The sequence below is a fragment of the Bubalus kerabau genome, chromosome 10 (assembly GCF_029407905.1).
Source record: "Bubalus kerabau isolate K-KA32 ecotype Philippines breed swamp buffalo chromosome 10, PCC_UOA_SB_1v2, whole genome shotgun sequence".
In the NCBI taxonomy this organism is placed as follows: domain Eukaryota; kingdom Metazoa; phylum Chordata; class Mammalia; order Artiodactyla; family Bovidae; genus Bubalus; species Bubalus kerabau.
This window is the reverse complement of record NC_073633.1, coordinates 65,634,235-65,654,709: the sequence shown is the minus strand read 5'-3', so window position 1 is coordinate 65,654,709 and position 20,475 is coordinate 65,634,235. Positions and strand designations below refer to the sequence as shown.

At 35.3% G+C, this 20,475-nt stretch overlaps 1 protein-coding gene across 1 annotated transcript in view; it reads right to left on the bottom strand.

Annotated features, from left to right (window-relative positions):
• FAM227B (family with sequence similarity 227 member B) overlaps positions 1–9,159 on the bottom strand; it is a 203,824-nt gene extending 194,665 nt beyond the window's left edge. Inside the window, exons 1-5 of the mRNA XM_055539009.1 lie at positions 9,014–9,159; positions 7,955–8,079; positions 5,851–5,904; positions 3,349–3,580; positions 771–838 (exon numbers count right to left, since the gene is read on the bottom strand). Of these exons, the coding sequence (XP_055394984.1) occupies positions 771–838; positions 3,349–3,580; positions 5,851–5,904; positions 7,955–8,002 (402 nt within the window). The 5' untranslated portion in view covers positions 8,003–8,079; positions 9,014–9,159. The remainder of the gene's footprint in view (positions 1–770; positions 839–3,348; positions 3,581–5,850; positions 5,905–7,954; positions 8,080–9,013) is intronic.
• Positions 9,160–20,475: the final 11,316 nt, after the last annotated feature.

Sequence of the window (20,475 nt, the reverse complement as noted above, 5' to 3'; positions counted from 1 at the left end):
AAGAGGGCTATTACATTAGTTTATTTTTTAAATGATGTAGAAACCCTTCTACATTTGGCAATGGTAAAAATTCCATAAAACATTGAATATGTTTAAAAGTTAGTTTAATTTGAATTTTAAATGTTTTTAAATAAAAAGACAAATGAAAATGACAATAGTGAGATATGTTATTTATCTATAAATGATAAAATAAGAATGCTTATCCTGTTTAGTGCTTAAGGCTTAATTTTCTATAACGACTACCTTAGTCATAATCAGGAAAAACAACATACCAAGTAATTTGAAATTTAAAAAACATTTGAGGAGATGGATGGATGAATGACCGCATTTCAAGTTTTTCTAGCTTTAATTTTAGAATGCATTTTTGAAAAAGACGAAGTTTCTCAAAGAAAGCTATTATAATTCTAATCAAAATCTCAGATTCTTTTAAAAAAGTTAACAAAGTAATTCTATAGGCAATAAAAACTGTTCTTTTTTCCTAAAGGAAAAAGACATTTGGGACATATACCCCTAAGTATAAGACATTATAAAGTTTTAAATAACCAGAGGATAAAATAAGTCTTCAAATAAATTGCAGTGATGTGGGAACACCAAAAGTCATACTGAGTGTATAAAGAAGACTATGAGCCCAGCTATTTTAAAAATATAGGGATAGATAGATGATAAAAAACTAAAAGGAAATTTTTAATGTTATCAATGCTTATTTATGAAATTATAGTGACATTTTCTGTGAAATAGTTTTTCAAGCAAGATGAAAACAAATACCATACCATTATCTTCTTTTCCTTATGGTACTTCTTCAGAAATGCCTTGTATTGTTTCAGTTTTCCATGAGAAACTTTAAAAAATGAGAGTTTACACATGTAAATACACAAATATCCTTTAAAATTGAAAAGCAGATTATATATAATTATATATATTAAGAAAATTATATATAAAACTATCCAATGATATCAACCAGTTATTAAATTTTTAAAATTTATTTAATTGAAGGATAATTGTGACGGTTTTTGCCATTTATCAACATGAATCAGCCATAGGCACATATATGTCCCCTTACTCCTGGTCACCCCTCCTGGTTGTCACAGAGCATCAGCTTTAGGGTCCCAAACTCCAAGCAAATATTTTGATAAGCATAATGCTAGATACATAATGCTAGCCTGAGTTAAATTATATCTTTTCCTTTTCCTTTTGCTATTTAGAAATGTCACCTTCCAACTAGTCTGTCTTTAGTACTTGCTCCTATATCTACAATTTTACCTTAATCCCTTCTTACTGAACAACCCCAAGTTTTTCAAACAGCTCAGCCACTTACATCTGGTTGTTTCATGGTCACCTTAAACATGATACGGTACAGGACCCTGGAGCACGGCCCAGTGAAAGACTATGGGGGCTCTGAAGTCAGATAATCTAGACTTGAGTCTAAGCTCTGATACTTACATATTGAGGACAATGAGTGCAAAAAAAGTTGTTTTTTAAAATTATGCACAGGTGCTTTCTCTCTATATATATGTTTATATCAGATCAGATCAGTCGCTCAGTCGTGTACGACTCTTTGCGACCCCATGAATCGCAGCACGCCAGGCCTCCCTGTCCATCACCAACTCCCGGAGTTCACTGAGACTCACATCCATCGAGTCAGTGATGCCATCCAGCCATCTCTTCCTCTGTTGTCCCCTTCTCCTCCTGCCCCCAATCCCTCCCAGCATCAGAGTCTTTTCCAATAAGTCAGCTCTTAGCATGAGGTGGCCAAAGTACTGGAGTTTCAGCTTTAGCATCATTCCTTCCAAAGAAATCCCAGGGCTGATCTCCTTCAGAATGGACTGGTTGGATCTCCTTGCAGTCCAAGGGACTCTCAAGAGTCTTCTCCAACACCACAGTTCAAAAGCATCAATTCTTCAGCGCTCAGCATTCTTCACAGTCCAACTCTCACATCCATACATGACCACAGGAAAAACCATGGCCGCAGTCACCATCTGCAGTGATTTTGGAGCCCAGAAAAATAAAGTCTGACACTGTTTCCACTGTTTCCCCATCTATTTCCCATGAAGTGATGGGACCAGATGCTATGATCTTCGTTTTCTAAATGTTGAGCTTTAAGCCAACTTTTTCACTCTCCACTTTCACTTTCATCAAGAGGCTTTTGAGTTCCTCTTCACTTTCTGCCATAAGGGTGGTGTCATCTGCATATCTGAGGTTATTGATATTTCTCCCAGCAATCTTGATTCCAGATTGTGCTTCTTCCAGCACAGCGTTTCTCATGATGTACTCTGCATATAAGTTAAATAAACAGGGTGACAATATACAGCCTTGACGTACTCCTTTTCCAATTTGGAACCAGTCTGTTTGTTGTTCCATGTCCAGTTCTAACTGTTGCTTCCTGACCTGCATACAAATTTCTCAAGAGGCAGATCAGGTGGTCTGGTATTCCCATCTCTTTCAGAATTTTCCACAGTTTATTGTGATCCACATAGTCAAAGGCTTTGGCATAGTCAATAAAGCAGAAATAGATGTTTATATAGACACAGCTATATATATGTAGCTTGTATAATTTAAAAATTTTTTTAAATAATTTTAAATAATTAAAAATTCCATAAGAAAATTCTCACAATAGAGAATTTAATAACATTGTATTTAGATACACTCAGATTTTGAAAACTCAAGGTCTGAAAATGGTATTAAGTAGCTAAACAATCACATCTATTTAATACACAGAAAATGTAAGTACAACCAATATCATTCTTAAGACATATATGACAAGTTTGCCCATTAAAGAATAAGAATCACCATCAGTATCTAAAAGTATTCTCAAAGTGTTAAAAATACAACTAGGTAAAGGCTATATAAATACTGAAAAGCAGTAAAAATTATCGTTACTTACAGATAAGCTTTTCACTCAGTCTGCAGTTATCCAATAGTGAATGCTAAGTATTTCTCGCAAACTAACTTAGCTTATATAGGTGAAGTCTCACTCCTTTTAATTTGGTTATAGGTCTAACTGTTTTTATATCTTGATTCTTGCTGACTTGCTTTTCTCTGGTACCAATATTTGTTAATGCAACTCTGTTTCCCTGATATTCAGTTATCTCTGCTCCAGATCAAAGTTTAGAACTGTTTTAGGTTTTGTCCCAGCAACACTTTCTTTGAATCCAAATGGTCATGTTCAACTAAAAAGCCATACTGGACCATTTAGAAATGAAGAGGTTTTAAAATAAAATAAATCTATGTTTTTAGATATTTTTACCTTAGGATTTCATTCTTTATGAGAATACACACACAGATAGACACAAACACAACAGACACACATAAAACTGACAATTACTTTATGTATATAAAAAATAGATTTACTTGTCCTGGAAATTATTCTGTTCCACTCAAATATTTCAGAAGCATGGTTTTTCAAAAGAATTGAACATTCTGCTAATCTTGACTCCATGGCCATAGCTGCATCATCTACTCGCAGGACATTTCCCCACAGATGTGTATAAATGGAAGTAAATGAACTATCTTCTTTTATTTTCTTCATAGTGTATAACAATTTATCACTATCCCATAAATGGATTTCCTTTGGCCAATGATCCTGCAGAAAATGTGAGACAGTACAACTTAAATCATTTTTTGAATGAATTTAAAGAGTTCAAAAATCAATGAACTAAAACTGAAGTTTTATTCTACAGCATAATTTTTATTAAATGTATATTTTTTAATTTGTAAAAAAACATAAACTTTGGAAGTTTCAAATGCTTTACAAAAACCTTCCTTCCTGAATCATTTGAAAGTAAGTTGCTTACTTGACTGATGCCATCATCCTTGAATAGTTGAGTATTTATTTCCAAAGAACAAAAACATTCCCCTACATAACCAACTATAACTATCAGAATAAGGAAACTGGCATTATTACATCATTCCTATATAATTCTCTGAGATTACGCGAGTTCATCAACTAAATCAATAATGCTCTTTATGGTAAAAGGATCTAGTTCAGTATCACACACTGCATTTAAGCATCATATGTCTTTAATCCCCTTTGGTCTACAACAGTTCCTCAGTCTTGACCTCTATGTAATTAAAGCCATGAGTTCATATTGATAAATTTAATTCCAGTTCCAAACATTCTAGTTTTCTCTTTTTCCATATCATAATTACCATCTCCAAGAGTGAAAAATCTAACTGACATTATCTTAAATATATGTACTGATTGGATCAATCTTCTCAGGTAACCAATCTCTCCTATCCACTGCTAGACTCTTCAGTATATGGATGCCCTTCTCATTCTGCTTAGGCTCTGACTTTTCTAACCAAGCCACAGTTTGTCTCTGTACTTCCTGGAACCACCTCCCCACCCTGGTCACACGTGAATACCATCCTCACCCCCTTGGACTCCGACACCTGTGGGGTCACATGGATATCTTCCCCATGGTGGCAAGGTTCCGAAAGCCTGCTCCGGGGGACCACAGCACATTTCCTTCCCCTACCAATGTGGATGCTGCCTTGTTTTGACCCCCAAATGGCTTTAGGACTACATTGTTCAGGAAGGGAAGGAGAAGAAGGAAAGGGAAGGAAAGGGGAATCACAACATTAATATCTGCAAATCTAAATGCAAGATAATCTTTTAATTGAGTTGTTGAATACCAAAACAAAGAAAGATAATGGACATAATTAAAGGTTTGTGAATAAGAGAATGCTTTCTGGAAGAGTAGCAGTTTTCATAGGATGAAACTCTTTTAAGAAGAATGTGGGTAAGATATTCTGGGAATTTAGCTTAAATGGGAATAAATCTGGAGTCTGCAGATCAGAAATTTTAAATTTTGCCTTGGTCTATTCTACTTCCATTTTTCTTCCTTTGAAAGCTTCCTAAATCCACTATACTCTGTAATGGTAACAGGTGCCTGAATAATACCCAGAGTTTAATGCTGAAAAACTTCCCCAGCAGGATCTAGGTCCCCCAGAATTCTAGATGCATCAGTGCTCTCTCACAAATCCTACAAACATATGTCTTAAACACATAACCACCTGGGGAAGTTTTCCAGCCTTAAAATCTGGATATTATGCAAGAAAAATACAAAGATCTTTGAAAAATAAGATATGATCACAAGATACACTCCCTGGAGACAAACATTGTCAAATTAGAATGACAGCCACTTTTGAAAACACAGTCCTTATGTTAGGGGTCATCCCAATTGTTAGGGAAGTTAGGAAAGTGGCAAGAGGCTAAAATTGGAAGTGAATTTGGGGAAAGTGGGGAGAGGCTAAAATAGAAATGAACTTGAACAGATTTTACAACATGCCTGAAGGTTTATGAAAATACACCTTTATGTCAGACTTGAGATATTACAACTCTTGTTCAAGATAATGAATTATACTATATAATTATACTATGAATAAAGTATCCTGAAATTCTACCAGCTTGATTAGATTATGTTTTCTCTAAATACAGAGATATATCTGGTTAATCTATAAAGGATAAAATTAAGATGCTTATCTTTTTTAGTGCTTTTCTCTTTAATTTTCTAAAATGACTATCTTAGTTATAACCAAAAAAAAAAAAATCAGTAATTTTGAAATTTAAAAAAAATCACATTTTAAGGAGGTTGATAGATGAGTGCTGGCACTTAGAGTCTTTATAGCTCTAACACTATTTGATTTTAGAATGTATTTTTTAAAAAGGACTGTTTCTAAAAGTAATTTCAAAAGTCTATTGTAATTCCAATCAAACTCTCAACAATTTCTTTTAAAACTGTCAAAGTAACTCTAAGGGCAATCAAAAAGAATTGCTGTATTTTCCTAAAGGAAAAGGATTGATATGTGTACCGGTGGTGAAGGTCCCATAAAACAGGATATTCTACTCACCAAGTTTTGAAGCTTTAAAAATTCTTCAATGTTCTTTGGAGGTTCTTGCATTTTCTTATGAAGTAAAATCAATATTGTTCATTAACATAAATTCAGATTGTTTATAGGATGGTTATACTTAATTTATTTAAGTACATTATGATACTGGACTTCAGTTATAATTTTCAGAGCTTTAAGTAAGATATTGTAAACTATTCTCTTTGTAAAGTTCTTGTACTTTGAAAAGGGACAGAGATTAATGTTTAAATTCTGAGTCTGCAAACCAAATTCTATAAAAGGCCTCCTTCTCATGCACTTTTCCTAGAGAAAAGCTACATATGAATCCTGCTCAACGTCCTCATTTCTAATTCCATCATGAGTTCCAAGATATTTTGGGCTATCTTGGACGGTGTCTACAATAAATTCAGAGTCAATAATATATAATAACATTCTCCTCTTACTGATGAAATATTTTAAGAGGCACAAAAGTGACCTGGTGAAAATAAATCTTTGAATGTTTCAATGTAATAAGTTATAATCCCATTTTTGTTAGTTTCTTTGTAAATTGAAAATGTAGTCTTTCACTAGACAGATTAATTTTAATCCAAACATTTTGCTATTCCTTGTTTTGGAGACTGCATACATATTCTTCCTCCTGCTTAGAAGGATCCCTGTTCCAAACTGTCTCCTTTCAATTCATTCTTGACCTATTTAACTCTTATATCAAACATCAAATTAAAAGTCCCTTTTCTAGGAAGTCTTCCTAGGTCCCCCAAAGGTCCTTTATGGTAACAACAGCAGATTTGTTTCTCTATGAGGACAGAAAATGTAGTGTAACCACTGCTGAAGAGTCAAAATTTCATGTAGTGGCTGGCCAATGGTTGTAAATTGTGCACATAAACTGGCAATGTTCTTAAATTAATGAATAAATGAGTAGATTAATGTCAAAGAGATGTGGAGGTATTTTAAAAAAATAATAAAACCATTTCTAAAGAATGAAAAACCAATGAGAAGGCAAAAATAACAGAACTTCAGAATATCCTAATATAATACCCTAATGCTCTGAAGATGACATGTCTGAAAAGACAATCTTACAGTTTAATTTACTAGAACATACTTCACATCAATAGATACAATGACCAAGATTACAAAATCATAAGGCCATGCTTTACAAAATGACTACACATCTGAGGCTCAATAGAATATTTCATTGTCTTAATACTGTTTAAAATATGTGAAGAATATAAGTAAATGTATAACGGATAATACAATAACAAAATAAAGAGCATATGTGACAGTCATTATAAAAGAGAAGTATACAGAAGCAAAGATGTGTAGAGCTGTCAAATTTTATGAAAAACATGTGGCTTTAGGCCTAGTCAAACTGAGAAAAGAAAAAATAAGAGATGGTATGCACAGAATACTGAAAGACAAAAAAAAAAAATGTTCATGATACAGTATCTTTAGGGATAGTGAGAATAGCAATTTTACTAGAGGAAAGCCATCAATATTTTTTGAAATGCACAGAATACAAAGGAATATAATTACAACAATTTAAATGGTACCCTTTCTCCCTGCCTTGTAATGGATGTTAAACCACTTCTAGAAGAAAGCACTAAAAATACTCACATTTCAACTAAAGGGAATTAGAAAAATGAATTAAAGAAATGAAATATGCATAGGAAAATTTCAGTTAATTTCAATATAAAATTCCAGAGTTCTCTAGGGGGAAAGTTAAAAGGAGGTGAGGCATAAATTAAACAGGCTTATGACCTTGGTAGGATGTAGGATACAAAATGCTAATGATTCCATGGTAACAACAAGAAAATCCTGGACCAAATAAAAATCTTACTTTTCTATGGGGTTCGTGAAAAGTGGTGGATGCCACTAAGCAGGACTATATAATGTGTGACAATTTAGAGTCCCGGTGCTCAGAAAATAAGAATTTCAAAATGGTAACGTCAGATCATTAAACCTAGTGTAGGGTCCTTCTTATCAGTAGATGCATGCAACCACACAGCTTGCAAGCCCATGAAGCTGCCCTCCTGGGAAACCCTGGTGACCCGAAATCCGGAAAGAAGCATCTCCTTTATAAGTAAGTATAAAGCTGTGGCAGTTCCCTTACCTGACCGTGAGTTCTGTGTGGCAACTGAGGGAAAAGTTGGCCTGCCATGGGGAGTAACTTTGAAGAGATGAAGAGAAATCAGCTGCGCTTCAAGTGTCTGCATGAGCTGGGGAACAGACTGGAGTCTGAAAGATACCCAAATGAAAAAATATAAATGACTCAACCAAATAGTCCCTTCCCAGGTACCCACACCTTGCTTCTGAATTTTGTTAAGCAGCAGTAGAGGAGGGGCTGGAAAGATACAGAACCTAGACAAGCTAACACATGCTTATAGTACTTGGGTTCCAGGAGCCCAGACAGAGTTGGGTCCAAAGGTGAACTGAAATCATCTAAAACTTCATTCCGCAAGTGTCCCAACTCAACACTGACAAGTGATAAGAGGTGGCTCTCAAGAGGGAGGTTGGAGCTTGAGTTAGTCACAGGTGAGCTTAATCTAATTAAAGCTACAATCAATCCTAAAGCCCAACTCAAATCTAGGGGGCTTTTAAAAAATCAGCCTCTCACTTGAAGTGCCAAGGAGAGAAAAAGGCTTATGCTCTCAAAACTAAAATTAAATTACATTTGTCTCCACAATTTTTTCCACAGAATGTCTAATACACAATAAAACAATTTCAAGACATACAAAGAAGGAACATGGGATCCATCATCAAAAGAAAATACAGTCAATACAAACCAATTCACCGAGAATCCAGTTATTGTAATTAGCATCAAGGACTTAAAAAGTATTATAAATACATTAAAGACTTTACAGTATAGGTTTGATTATAGTGCATGAAGCCATGGAGTATTTCAAGAGACATTAAAATTCCAAAAAAGAAACAAATGAGAATTCTAAAACTATGCAACCACTAAACATAACTGGTGTCTATATTAATATCAGACAAAGTAGACTTTAAGAAAAGGAAAATTACCAGACATAAATAAGGTTATTTCACATTCACAAAAGGTTAGTTCCTTAAGTCATACCAATGACAAATGCGTCTGCATTTACTAAAAGAGCTTCAAAAGAAATGTAGCAGAAGTTTATAAAACTAAAGGGAAATACAGGCATTGACCTACACCTGCAGGCCTGCAAGTCTTGTAATTGCTCAGGAAGAAAGAACCTGTAAATGGTGACAGAAACATCAACAGTTTGAAATCTTATAAGTCCAAAGTCCTGGAGCTACACCTCAACCCAAAAGGCAGTCTGGACATGGCAGTAATCTTCACTGTTCCAGGAAAAGGAGGCTACCATTTATAGGGGCAATTAACCTCAGATTGGCTCATCAGCTACTAGGTAAATTAGCAGAGGCGGGTCCTTTGCAGCCCCACTGGCTAATGACGGCAAATGTTTCCCCTTGATAAACTAGCAGGTAAAGCTACTTTGGTCCAAGGATTAGAATAACTGGCTGGGGAAGGAACTGGTTGAGCAGGGGATATTCAAAGAGGAGGAGAACTGCTGTTTTGAGGGGTCTGATCATACAACAGGCAAAACCACAGTGATAGCTGGAGATTTTAGCATACTGCTTTGAGTAACTGATGAATCAAGTGTACACACACACACACACACACACATCAGTCAGGAGACAGAAGATTTGAACAACATTATCAAGCAACCTAACCTAATTGATATTTATAAAACAACTAAATCCCACAACTGTAGAATACACAGTCTTTTTAAGTAATAAAACGTGGAAGATGGACTCATGCTGTACCATAAGACAAGACTCAAAAATTCCAAATAATTGAAATCATTCAGGGTATGTTCTTTGACTATAATAGAAAATAGTAACAAAAAGACAACTAGAGAATCCTTAAATATTAAATAATCCATTTCTAGCTCAAAGAGGAAGCAATAAGAAAAATTAGAACATTTTCTAACTGAAAGATAATGAAAACACAATGTATCAAACTTTGTGGGATACACCTAAGCCTATGCTTAGAGGAAAACACAGTGCTAAGAAAGCTAAAAAACTGAAAAGAATTTAAAAATAAGTAGAAAAGGAATTAAAAGATATGGGAAGACTAAATAAAAATATGAAAATAGAGAACTCAACAAATTGAAAGTTGGTCTTTTGAAAGATTCTTTAGTAGGTTGAATTAAAAAATGTGAGAAAAAAATAAATGAGCAATACAGGAAGGATAAAAAGGATGTCATTAGGGAGCCTACACTGATTAAATGACTTAGGGGCATATAATTTAAAACTTGTGTCAATAATTTAACAACCTACAAGAGATGGGCAAATCCTTAAAAACTACAATCACTAAAACTGAAAGAAGATGATAAGGCAACTTTCAAAAATAGATGAGGGAATACTTTCTTATTATGCCAGTATAACTTTGATAACAGAATCTGACAAGATTACCAAAAAAAAGAAAATTATAAACCAAATGTCCCTCAAGAACACAGATACAAATATCTTTAGCAAATTACTGGCAACTTGAGGAAAAGTCAGGTATAAAAAGGGTACATCATACTCATGTGTGATTTACCCTGGAATTCCAAAATCAGTTATAATACTTTTATATTGTCTCTAATATATCATCAGTGTGGAGTAGGATTCAGAGGTATGAGATTTGTGGTAATCTTTAATGCCTGAATTTTTAGATTCTATGTAATTGTTTAAACTGATTTTTATTCAGAATAATGACACATTAAAGATTCATAGAGTGAATACTGAACATAAATATTTTACATTTAGGTATTTTAACTTTAAACCTAGTATTTTCAAAACACAATTCATGATCATTGCTTGAAACACAAGTATTTAGTAGAGAAATCTTATTTTTAATTACAGAGGTTTCACAATTATCCAGGTTTAAAGCCTGAATTATCTTAAACTCTTTCTTCTGCTTCATTATCTCCTATACCCATTTTATCTCCACAATTCCTTTAAAATATCTTTAATCATGCCTACTTTAACATTTCTAATATTAACATAATAGTTTCATTTATGGCTTGTTTTTATCAAGTCATATGTGCAACTTATTTTTGTTAATATTTTTGTTGAAGTAAAACACACATACAGTAAATTGCACACCTCTTAAGTGTATGGATTGATTTTTCAATCTTTCCATCTTTCGTTAGATTTATCCCATTGTATACTCCTATTTTATGGTATGTTTTAAATGTTTAAGCCACAAATGTATTTTAAACATGTCCTTTTCTATGGTTTCTTGATAGTTAATAGAAATATAAATGATTTTTATACTTAAATCACCTATATTGAGGTGTAATTTACTTACTACACAATTACTATGTAAAAAAATTACCATTTTAAGTGACAAATGCATACATCCATGTAACCCTCATTACAGTTAAAATGTGTAGCATTTAGGGACTTCACTGGTGCTCCAGTGGTAAGACCCTGAGCTCCCAAAGCAGGGATCTTGAGTTCAGTCCTGGTTCAGGCAACTAGATCCCACATGCCACAACTAAGATTTTGCATGCTGCAACTAAAAGAAAAGATACTGCATGCCACAACTAAGACTTGGCATGGTTAGATAAATAAACATTTTAAAAAATGTACCCTGGAGAAGGAAATGGCCACCAACTCTAGTATTGTTGCCTGGGAAATCCCAAAGACAGAGTAACCTGGCAGGCTACAGTCCACGGAGTTGGAGTCAGACACAACTTAGCAACTAAACAACAAACACACAATCAGGCAGATTGTGATTTGGGGAAATGCCTTTTGATGGAAATGTGGCATAAAGCAGAGTGAAGTGACCTAGCAATATGGAATGTAGAGTTTTGTAAGAAATTAAAATTTGTGTATAGAGTCATAGTTGCAAATATTCAAATATTAAAGTCTGTGGCTAAAGAAAAAAAAATTGTGTAATATTTTGTTGTTCAGTGGCTAAGTTGTATCTGACTCTTGCGACCCCATGGACTGCAGCATGCCAGCCTCTGTCCTCCACTGTCTCCTGGAGTTTGTTCAAATTCATGTTCATTGACCTGGTGACATTATCTAACCATCTCATCCTCAGCTGCCCTCCTCTTCTTTTGCCTTCAATCTTTCCCAGCATCAGGGTTTTTTCCAATGAGTTGGCTCTTTGCATCAGGTGGCCAAATTATTGGAGCTTCAGCATTAGTCCTTCCAGTTAATAGTCAGGGTTGATTTCTTTTCGGATTGACTGGTTTGATCTCCTAGCTGTGCAAGGGACTCTCAAGAGTTTTCTCCTGCACCACAATTGGAAAATATCAATTCTTCAGGGCTCAGCCTTCATTGAGGCTCTCATATCCATACATGACTACTGGAAAAACCATAGCTTTGACTATATGAACCTTTGTCTGTAAAGTGATGTATCTATCTGTTTTTTAATATGCTGTCTAGGTTTGTGAAAGCTTTCCTTCCTAGGAGCAGGTGTCTTTCAATTTCATGGCTGCAGTCACCATCCACAGTGATTTTGGAGTCCAAGAAAATAAAATCTGTCTTTGCTTACACTTTTTCCTTTTGTATTTGCCATGAATTCATGGGACCAGATGCCATGATCTTAGTTTTTTTGAATGTTGAGTTTCAAGCTAACCTTTTCACTCTCCTTCACCCTCATCAAGAGGCTCTTTAGTTCTTCTTCACTTCTTGTCATTAGAGTGGTATCATCTTCATATCTGAGGTTGTTGATATTGCTGCTGGCAATCTTGATTCCAGCCTGTGATTTATCCAGCCAGGCATTTTGCATGATGTACTTTGCATGTCAGTTAAATAACTAGGGAGACAATTTACAGTCTTGCCATACTCCTTTCCCAGTTTTGAACCAGTCAGCTGTTCCATGTATGGTTCTAACTGTTGCTTCTTGAACTGCATACAGGTTTCTCAGGAGGCAGGTAAGGTGTTTATTATTCCCATCTCTTTAAGAATTTTTCATAGTTTGCTGTGATCCACACAAAGGCTTTTGTATAGTCAGTGAAGCAGAAGTAAACGTTTTTCTGGAATTCCCTGCTTTTACCATGATCCAACAAATGTTGGCAATTTGATCTCTGGTTCCTCTGCCTTTTCTAAACCCAGCTTGTACATCTGGAAGTTCTTGGTTCATGTACTGCTGAAGCCTAGCTTGAAGTTTTTTGAGCACAACTTTGCTAGCATGTGAAAGGAGCACAATTGTACAATAGTTTAAATATTCTTTGGCAAACTCTTCTTGGGGTTGGAATGAAAACTGATATTTAGATCACTTCCATAATGTTTCCTTGTGCTACTTTATTGTTGATTCCTACAATTTCATGCAAAAATATCCCACCACTGGTGTTAGGCAACACTAATCTGCTTTATGTAACTATAGTTAGCTGTAGATTAACTTTGCCTGATCTAGACTTTCATAAAAATGGAATCATAACATTGCATACTCTTTTGTATTTGGTTTGTTTTGCTTAACATAAGATTTCTGAGGAATATCCAAGATCATCAAATATTATTGCTGAGTAGTATTCCTGTGTGTGTGTGTGTGTACGCATTGCCTTGTTTAAAGATTTGAGGTATTATAGGAAAAAAAGTTGCTATTATAAATACATACAATTCTGTGGATACATTTTAATTTCTCTTAGGTGGCTAGAAAAGGTAAATAACTTATGACAATTAAATAGAATTTGTAATGAAAATCTCACAAAGAAAACTCCAGACTCAAATGGCTTCATAAGTAAATTCTATAAAAGATTTAAGGAAGAAACCACACCAACTTTACTCATAATCTTGCAAATAACAAAGGGGAAAGGAACATTTCTAATCATGTAATATTTGTTGTCCTATATGTTATATGTCTTTTCCTCTGGCTGCTTTTAAAATATTCTCCTTATCACTGGTTTTCAGCAGTCAGTGGGGTTGTTTGTCCTTCCCTCCCTCTTCCCCCAACTCTCCCTCCTCTCCTTCCTTTCTTAATTCTGTCTGGATTAGCTGAATTTCTGAACATGTCCATTTATAGTTTTTATCAATTTGGATAATTATCCATCATTTTTATTCAAATGTTTTTTTCTTTTGCCCATCTTTCCTTCTGGGTCTCCAACTGCATCTATGGTAGATAGCTTGAAATGGTCCCACTAAGACCGCTGAGTTTTTTTCTAAACTTTTTTCCTCTGTTTGTCAGTTTGGATAAGTAATGCTGTTAGGTGATCCAGTAAAGTCTTCATTTCAGACATTATGTTTTCCCCTAGGGCCTACCTTGAAGACCTAACCCTCAATGTGACTATTTTGAGATGGAGCCTTTGGAGAGGAAATTAAATTTAATGAGGTCTTAAGGGTGGGGCCTTAGCTCAATAAGAGTGCTATTCTTCTAAGAAGAGTAAGAGACACCATAGGGGTCTTTCTCTGCGCGCATGCACAAAGGCTATGTGAGGACACAGTGAGAAAGCCGCCATCCGGAAGCCAGAAAGAAAGGTCTCACCGGAAACCAACACTGACAGCACCTTGGTTTTAGACTTCAGGCCTCCACAACTGTGAGAGAATAAATTTCTGTTAAGTGACCAAGTCTGTAGTATTCTATTATAGCAGCTAGAGTAGGCTAACATAGATGTAATTTCTCAAAATTGATAGAGTCATTGGAATTGTCTATTTCCTTTTTTATCAGTTTTGGTAAATTACATTTTTCAAGAAAAGCAAAAAATGTCAAATATCTTGATATAAATATTTGTTCTTAATATCCTCTTATTATTTTTATCACCTGTAGGATATTACCACTTTCATTCCTGATATTTGTATTTTGAGTTTTCTCTTTTTACTTGGTCGGTTTAAGGCTTTTCAATTTTATTAATCTTTTCAAAGAACCAATTTTGGCCTGTTGCTTTCCTCTAGTGCACATTTGTTTTCACTTTCATTGATTTCTGCTCTTATCATCATTAGTGCCTTTTATTCTACAGATGTTTGAAAATTTTCCAATGAAAAATCTGATCCTCTTATGAAGACACATTGAGCTTTATATCACTATTTTAATCTTCTTCATTCTTCAATACAAACAGAAATCCAAGGCTTACTATATATTTAAGGAACAGCTGCAAAATATCAAAAAAGATAAAAATTAAAAAATAGAAATCAGATATTTAAGGAATCTCCACACTGTTCTCCATAGTGGCTGTACTAGTTTGCATTCCCACCAACAGTGCAAGAGGGTTCCCTTTTCTCCACACCCTCTCCAGCATGTATTACTTGTAGAGTTTTGGATCGCAGCCATTCTGACTGGTGTGAAATGGTACCTCATAGTGGTTTTGATTTGCATTTCTCTGATAATGAGTGATGTTGAGCATCTTTTCATGTGTGTGTTAGCCATCTGTATGTCTTCTTTGGAGAAATGTCTATTTAGTTCTTTGGCCCATTTTTTGATTGGGTCATTTATTTTTCTGGAGTTGAGCTGTAGGAGTTGCTTGTATATTCTGGAGATTAGTTGTTTGTCAGTTGCTTCATTTGCTATTATCTTCTCCCATTCTGAAGGCTGTCTTTTCACCTTGCTAATAGTTTCCTTTGATGTGCAGAAGCTTTTAAGGTTAATTAGGTCCCATTTGTTTATTTTTGCTTTTATTTCCAATATTCTGCCTTATGATCCAGCAATCCCACTGCTGGGCATACACACTGAGGAAACCAGAAGGGAAAGAGACACGAGTACCCCAATGTTCATTGCAGCACTGTTTATAATAGCCAGGACATGGAAGCAACCTAGATGTCCATCAGCAGATGAATGGATAAGAAAGCTGTGGTACATATACACAATGGAGTATTATTCAGCCATTAAAAAGAATACATTTGAATCAGTTCTAACGAGGTGGATGAAACTGGAGCCTATTATACAGAGTGAAGTAAGCCAGAAAGAAAAACACCAATACAGTATACTAACGCATATATATGGAATTTAGAAAGATGGTAACAATAACCCTGTGTACGAGACAGCAAAAGAGACACTGATGTATAGAACAGTCTTATGGACTCTGTGGGAGAGGGAGAGGGTGGGAAGATTTGGGAGAATGGCATTGAAACATGTAAAATATCATGTATGAAATGAGTTGCCAGTCCAGGTTCGATGCATGATACTGGATGCTTGGGGCTGGTGCACTGGGACGACCCAGAGGGATGGAATGGGGAGGGAGGAAGGAGGAGGGTTCAGGATGGGGAACACATGTATACCTGTGGCGGATTCATTTTGATATTTGGCAAAACTAATACAGTTATGTAAAGTTTAAAAATAAAATAAAATTAAAAAAAAATAGAAATCAGAGAAGATAACTGAAAATAAAATCTGAGAGAATACAGATAATACAGGGAACAGAAGGAAACTTTTAAAATGTCTTTAAGATGCTTAGACACAGATGATAAAATGCATCCCTGAAACCAAAAAACAGTATTTTATGAGGCAATAGGGAAAAAATAAAAGGTACAAATATAATGAAATAAATTAAGTAGTCAACAAAATGTTTATGGGGAGGAAGCTGAAGCAATGTTCTGGAAACTAGAATAAAAGTGTTAAAGATAAGAATCAGAGGTTAAAAGATAAGAATTTAGATGATTATTTCCAGAAAATGACTTTCAAGCTAGAAATTCACAAATAAATACAGACAGCCTATCAATTAAATACATGGCATGCTTCAGATTTTTAAGCCAGTTTAAAAAAAAATCACCATTTTTCTCTATATTAGTTTCACATAGCTGCTCTAACAAATTACTGCAAACTTAACTATTTAAATCAATACAGGTTTACTTATCTCCCAGATCTGGAGGTCAGAGGCCTGAAATGGGTCTGCAGAACTATACTCCTTCTGGAGGTTCTAGGGGAGAATTTGTTTCCTTGCCTTTTGCAGCTTCCAGGAGCCCCCTACACTGCTTTGCTCCTTAGCTCCTTCTTTCAACCTCAAAGCCAGTAGTATAGCATCTTCTCCCCTTTCTGACCTCTTGTAATCCGTTTTATAGGAACACTTATGATTATGCTGAACCCACTTAGATAATCCTGTAATTTCCTCATTGCAGGATCCTTAACTTAATCACATGTACAAAGTTCCTTCTGCCACATGGGAAAACATATCAATAGGATCTGCATTGAGGGTGGTTATTATGCTGTCTACAATACTCTCATTTACCTTTTCTCAGGAAACTACTAGAAAATATGTTTCAGAAAAACAAAGGATTATGCAAAGAAAAAGGAACAAGGGAGCTAACACAGGAGAGCAGTATTGAATTAGTAAAAGCAACCAATACTGAATGAATTCGAGGTTGAATGCTCTAGAGAGAACATCTGGAAGGAAAACAAAATCAGCTAGATTAATCAATATGTTTGATTGTAATGTTTTGTTACTTTGGCAGAGTTTCTGAGGATAGATTATTAATAAGTAGACAGAACATGGCAATTATTAAAGCAAAGAAATAAAAGGTTGTATTAAAAGTTAATGTGATCATATGTGGTTCAGGGTCAAATAATATATAAAAATGTTACTTTAAACAAAAACTGTGAGACTACTATATTGAGAGATGAGAGGATAAAAAGAGTGTGGGGGAGAGAAGGAATGTTCACACTTGAAAGTGGTGTTATAAAAGAGCTTTATGACTGACTTCTAAAGGAGAAAGTTAACAGATAATGTTGGAGAGTGAAAAAAAATCAAGAAACTGTAGTATATTTTGATATATGAAATAAATAACAGAACAACTGAAAATACTTGAAAAAAATTTTCCTTTTAAGAAAAGTATGGAGGTTACTTAAAAAACTAAAAATAGAACTAGTATATAATCCAGCAATTCTACCATTGGGCATACACTCAAAGAAAGCCATAATTCAAAAAGACACATGCACTCCAATGTCCACTGCAGCACTATTTACAATAGCCAGGACATGAAAGCAACCTAAATTTCCATCAACAGGGCAATGTATAAAGAAGATGTGGTACATATACACAATGGAATATTACTCAGCCATAAAAAGGAACAAAATTGGGTCATTTGTCGAAATGCGGAGGCACCCAGAGAGTGTCATACAGAGTGAAGTAAGTTGGAATGAGGAAAATATTACATATTAATGAATACATGTGGAATCTAGAAAAATGGTAATGGTGATTCTATTTGCAAAGAAGAAATACAGACATAGATGTAGAGAACAAACATATAGATACCAAAGAGGAAAGGGGTTTGGGGGAAATTGGGAGACTGGGATACATACTGTATGTATGTATTGATACATACAGTATTGATATTATGTATAAAATAGATAACTAATGAAAAAATGAAATCTAGCAGAGGGGTTAGGGACTACAGGATTTTTGGCTAAAAATTTAGAATGTGGCAAACTGTTATTGCTCACCAATATCTGTATGTTTCTCTACATTTCTCAGGCTCCCTTGCAGTTAAAGGAGGGACCTTGGATTAAACTGGTCAATGAAATCTGGGCAAAGATATATGCCTTTTTTAGGGCTGACCTCTAAAACTTCTTACGTGATTCACTGTGCTTTTTCTCTTGTCAGGTAAGCTGCGAACCCCAAGTCACAGGAAACAGCAGAAACACTAAAAATAAAAAGAAACTCACATTCTTGAGTTTAACACTTTATCTGACTAGTAACATCCACAATGGATTTCTTGTGAGAAATAAAAATCTACTGTGTTAAATCACTGAAATTTAGGGGTTTTGGTGACAGCAGTAAATTCAGTGTTGGTTTTTTAAAAAACAGCCAAAAATTCCTTGATGGTATTTTGAAAAGTGGCATCTATGTCCCCTCTCATAAAATTTGGACATGCCTTCAAACTCACTTACAATCAAAAGAATGTGAGAGAAATAATGCTGTTTCTTTTGGGGATTAGGTTAGAAAAACAACATGTAGTTTCTGCCTTGTTCACTGCAACACTTGGTTTTGGAGCACTAGGCCTAAGCAGTCTGGTTACTCTGCTGCCATACCGTGGGGGGAAGCCCAGGCCACATGAAAAGGCAACACATTGGACCTCTGCTAGCATTCACAGTCTTCATAGCTGAATTATCAGAAAAAATTTGTCCCTCTACATGCCACTGAATACAAGACTCATTAACATAAAAAAATGATTATTTTAAGACAGCATATTTTGCAGTAATTTATTACATAGTAATAGTAACCCAGTACTCACTCTGATAAAGAAATAGAATCATTTGCTTTTTAATCTGTGCATTTGAATTAAATTAGTTTAAAATGATAAATTACTTATTGGCTTGAAGACTTTGCTATTGATTCTCCTCTTTCCCTTTCTTAAAGCGGTGGCTTTCAAACATTTTAAAAAAGAAACACAAAATAAGAAATACATTTTATAAAGTGACCTAGTGTACATATACATGCATACATATATAGTTTAAAACTCCACAAAGTAATACTCAACCTTACCAAATGCCATGCACTGCTTTTCCAAACTAGGCAATTTCATTTTTTTTTAAAGTGTAGTTGTTACTAGATTTCCTTGATTACAAATGGGACCTCCACCAATGGGACCCACACCATTCCTTTGAATAACACTGTACTAAACCATAATCATTCTTCAGAGCTTTACTCAAATCCAGCCAATAGCCCTTCACTGACCACTCCATTCCGAGTTCTTTTGAAATTCCTATAATTTATTAGCCATATTGTATTTTCTCTACTATGCATGCTTAACTTGATACTTAAGGTCCAACATTTCTGGCACCAGGGACCAGTTTGGTGGAAAATAATTTTCCCAAGAACGGGGGGGTGGTGGGGTGAGGGTGGGGGTGGGTTCAGGATGATTCAAGCGCATTACACTTATTGTGTGTTTTATTTCTATTATTACATTAGCTCCAATTCAGATTATTAGGCATTAGATCCTGGAGACTGAGGACCCCTGCCTAGGGCAATATTCTGTCTTTTAACTCTCAATTGCTAAACTCATAGTATTCAATAAATACATTGCTCAAGATCTAGCCAATGTGTTTTTAAATCTCACAATTGTCAACATGCATTCCTTCCCTACAGATGTTCTTTGGGGTGGGGGAAGGAAAAATGGTTTAATAATCTATCCGCATACTACGCTTAATTTCAGATTGGAAAAGTGCACAAAGTAGTCCCGACTCTGTGTGAGTTTGTAGTTTTAAAGTAGACCTCATTATCAAATACAATTTTTCAAACAGCTTTCATTACTATACAGCATACGAACTACTTCTCTGGACACAGCCATTAAAAATTTTTTAAAAAGTAATAGAACAAAGTTCTCACTAAAATATTTTAGGGATTGGCAAATGGGAAAGTGTTCTGTAGGAATAGCATTTTTCACAACACACTGCAACTACACCTTGATAGTATATTTCGAGAACCGCGTCCTCCTTCCGCGGTCCCGGCCAGTCTCAGGAGGGAGCTCAGCGCAGCGCTGGCGGGATGTGAGGCCAGGCCTCACGGAGCAGGGTCTTGGTTCTCTATCACTTCTCTCCGGAAAAGGGTGACACCACAAAAAAAAAAAAAAAAAAAAAAAAGCTGGGGCGGGACTTTGCCTCTAACCCCTCACGGCGGTTCTCCCCGCCCGTTACCTTTGCCAGCGGAACCCGCGCTGAGCCCGGGCCTAGCAACGGCCTTAGCAACGTCCGGGCTCCTCCCTCTGGTGTCGCCCGGAAAGCGCTCC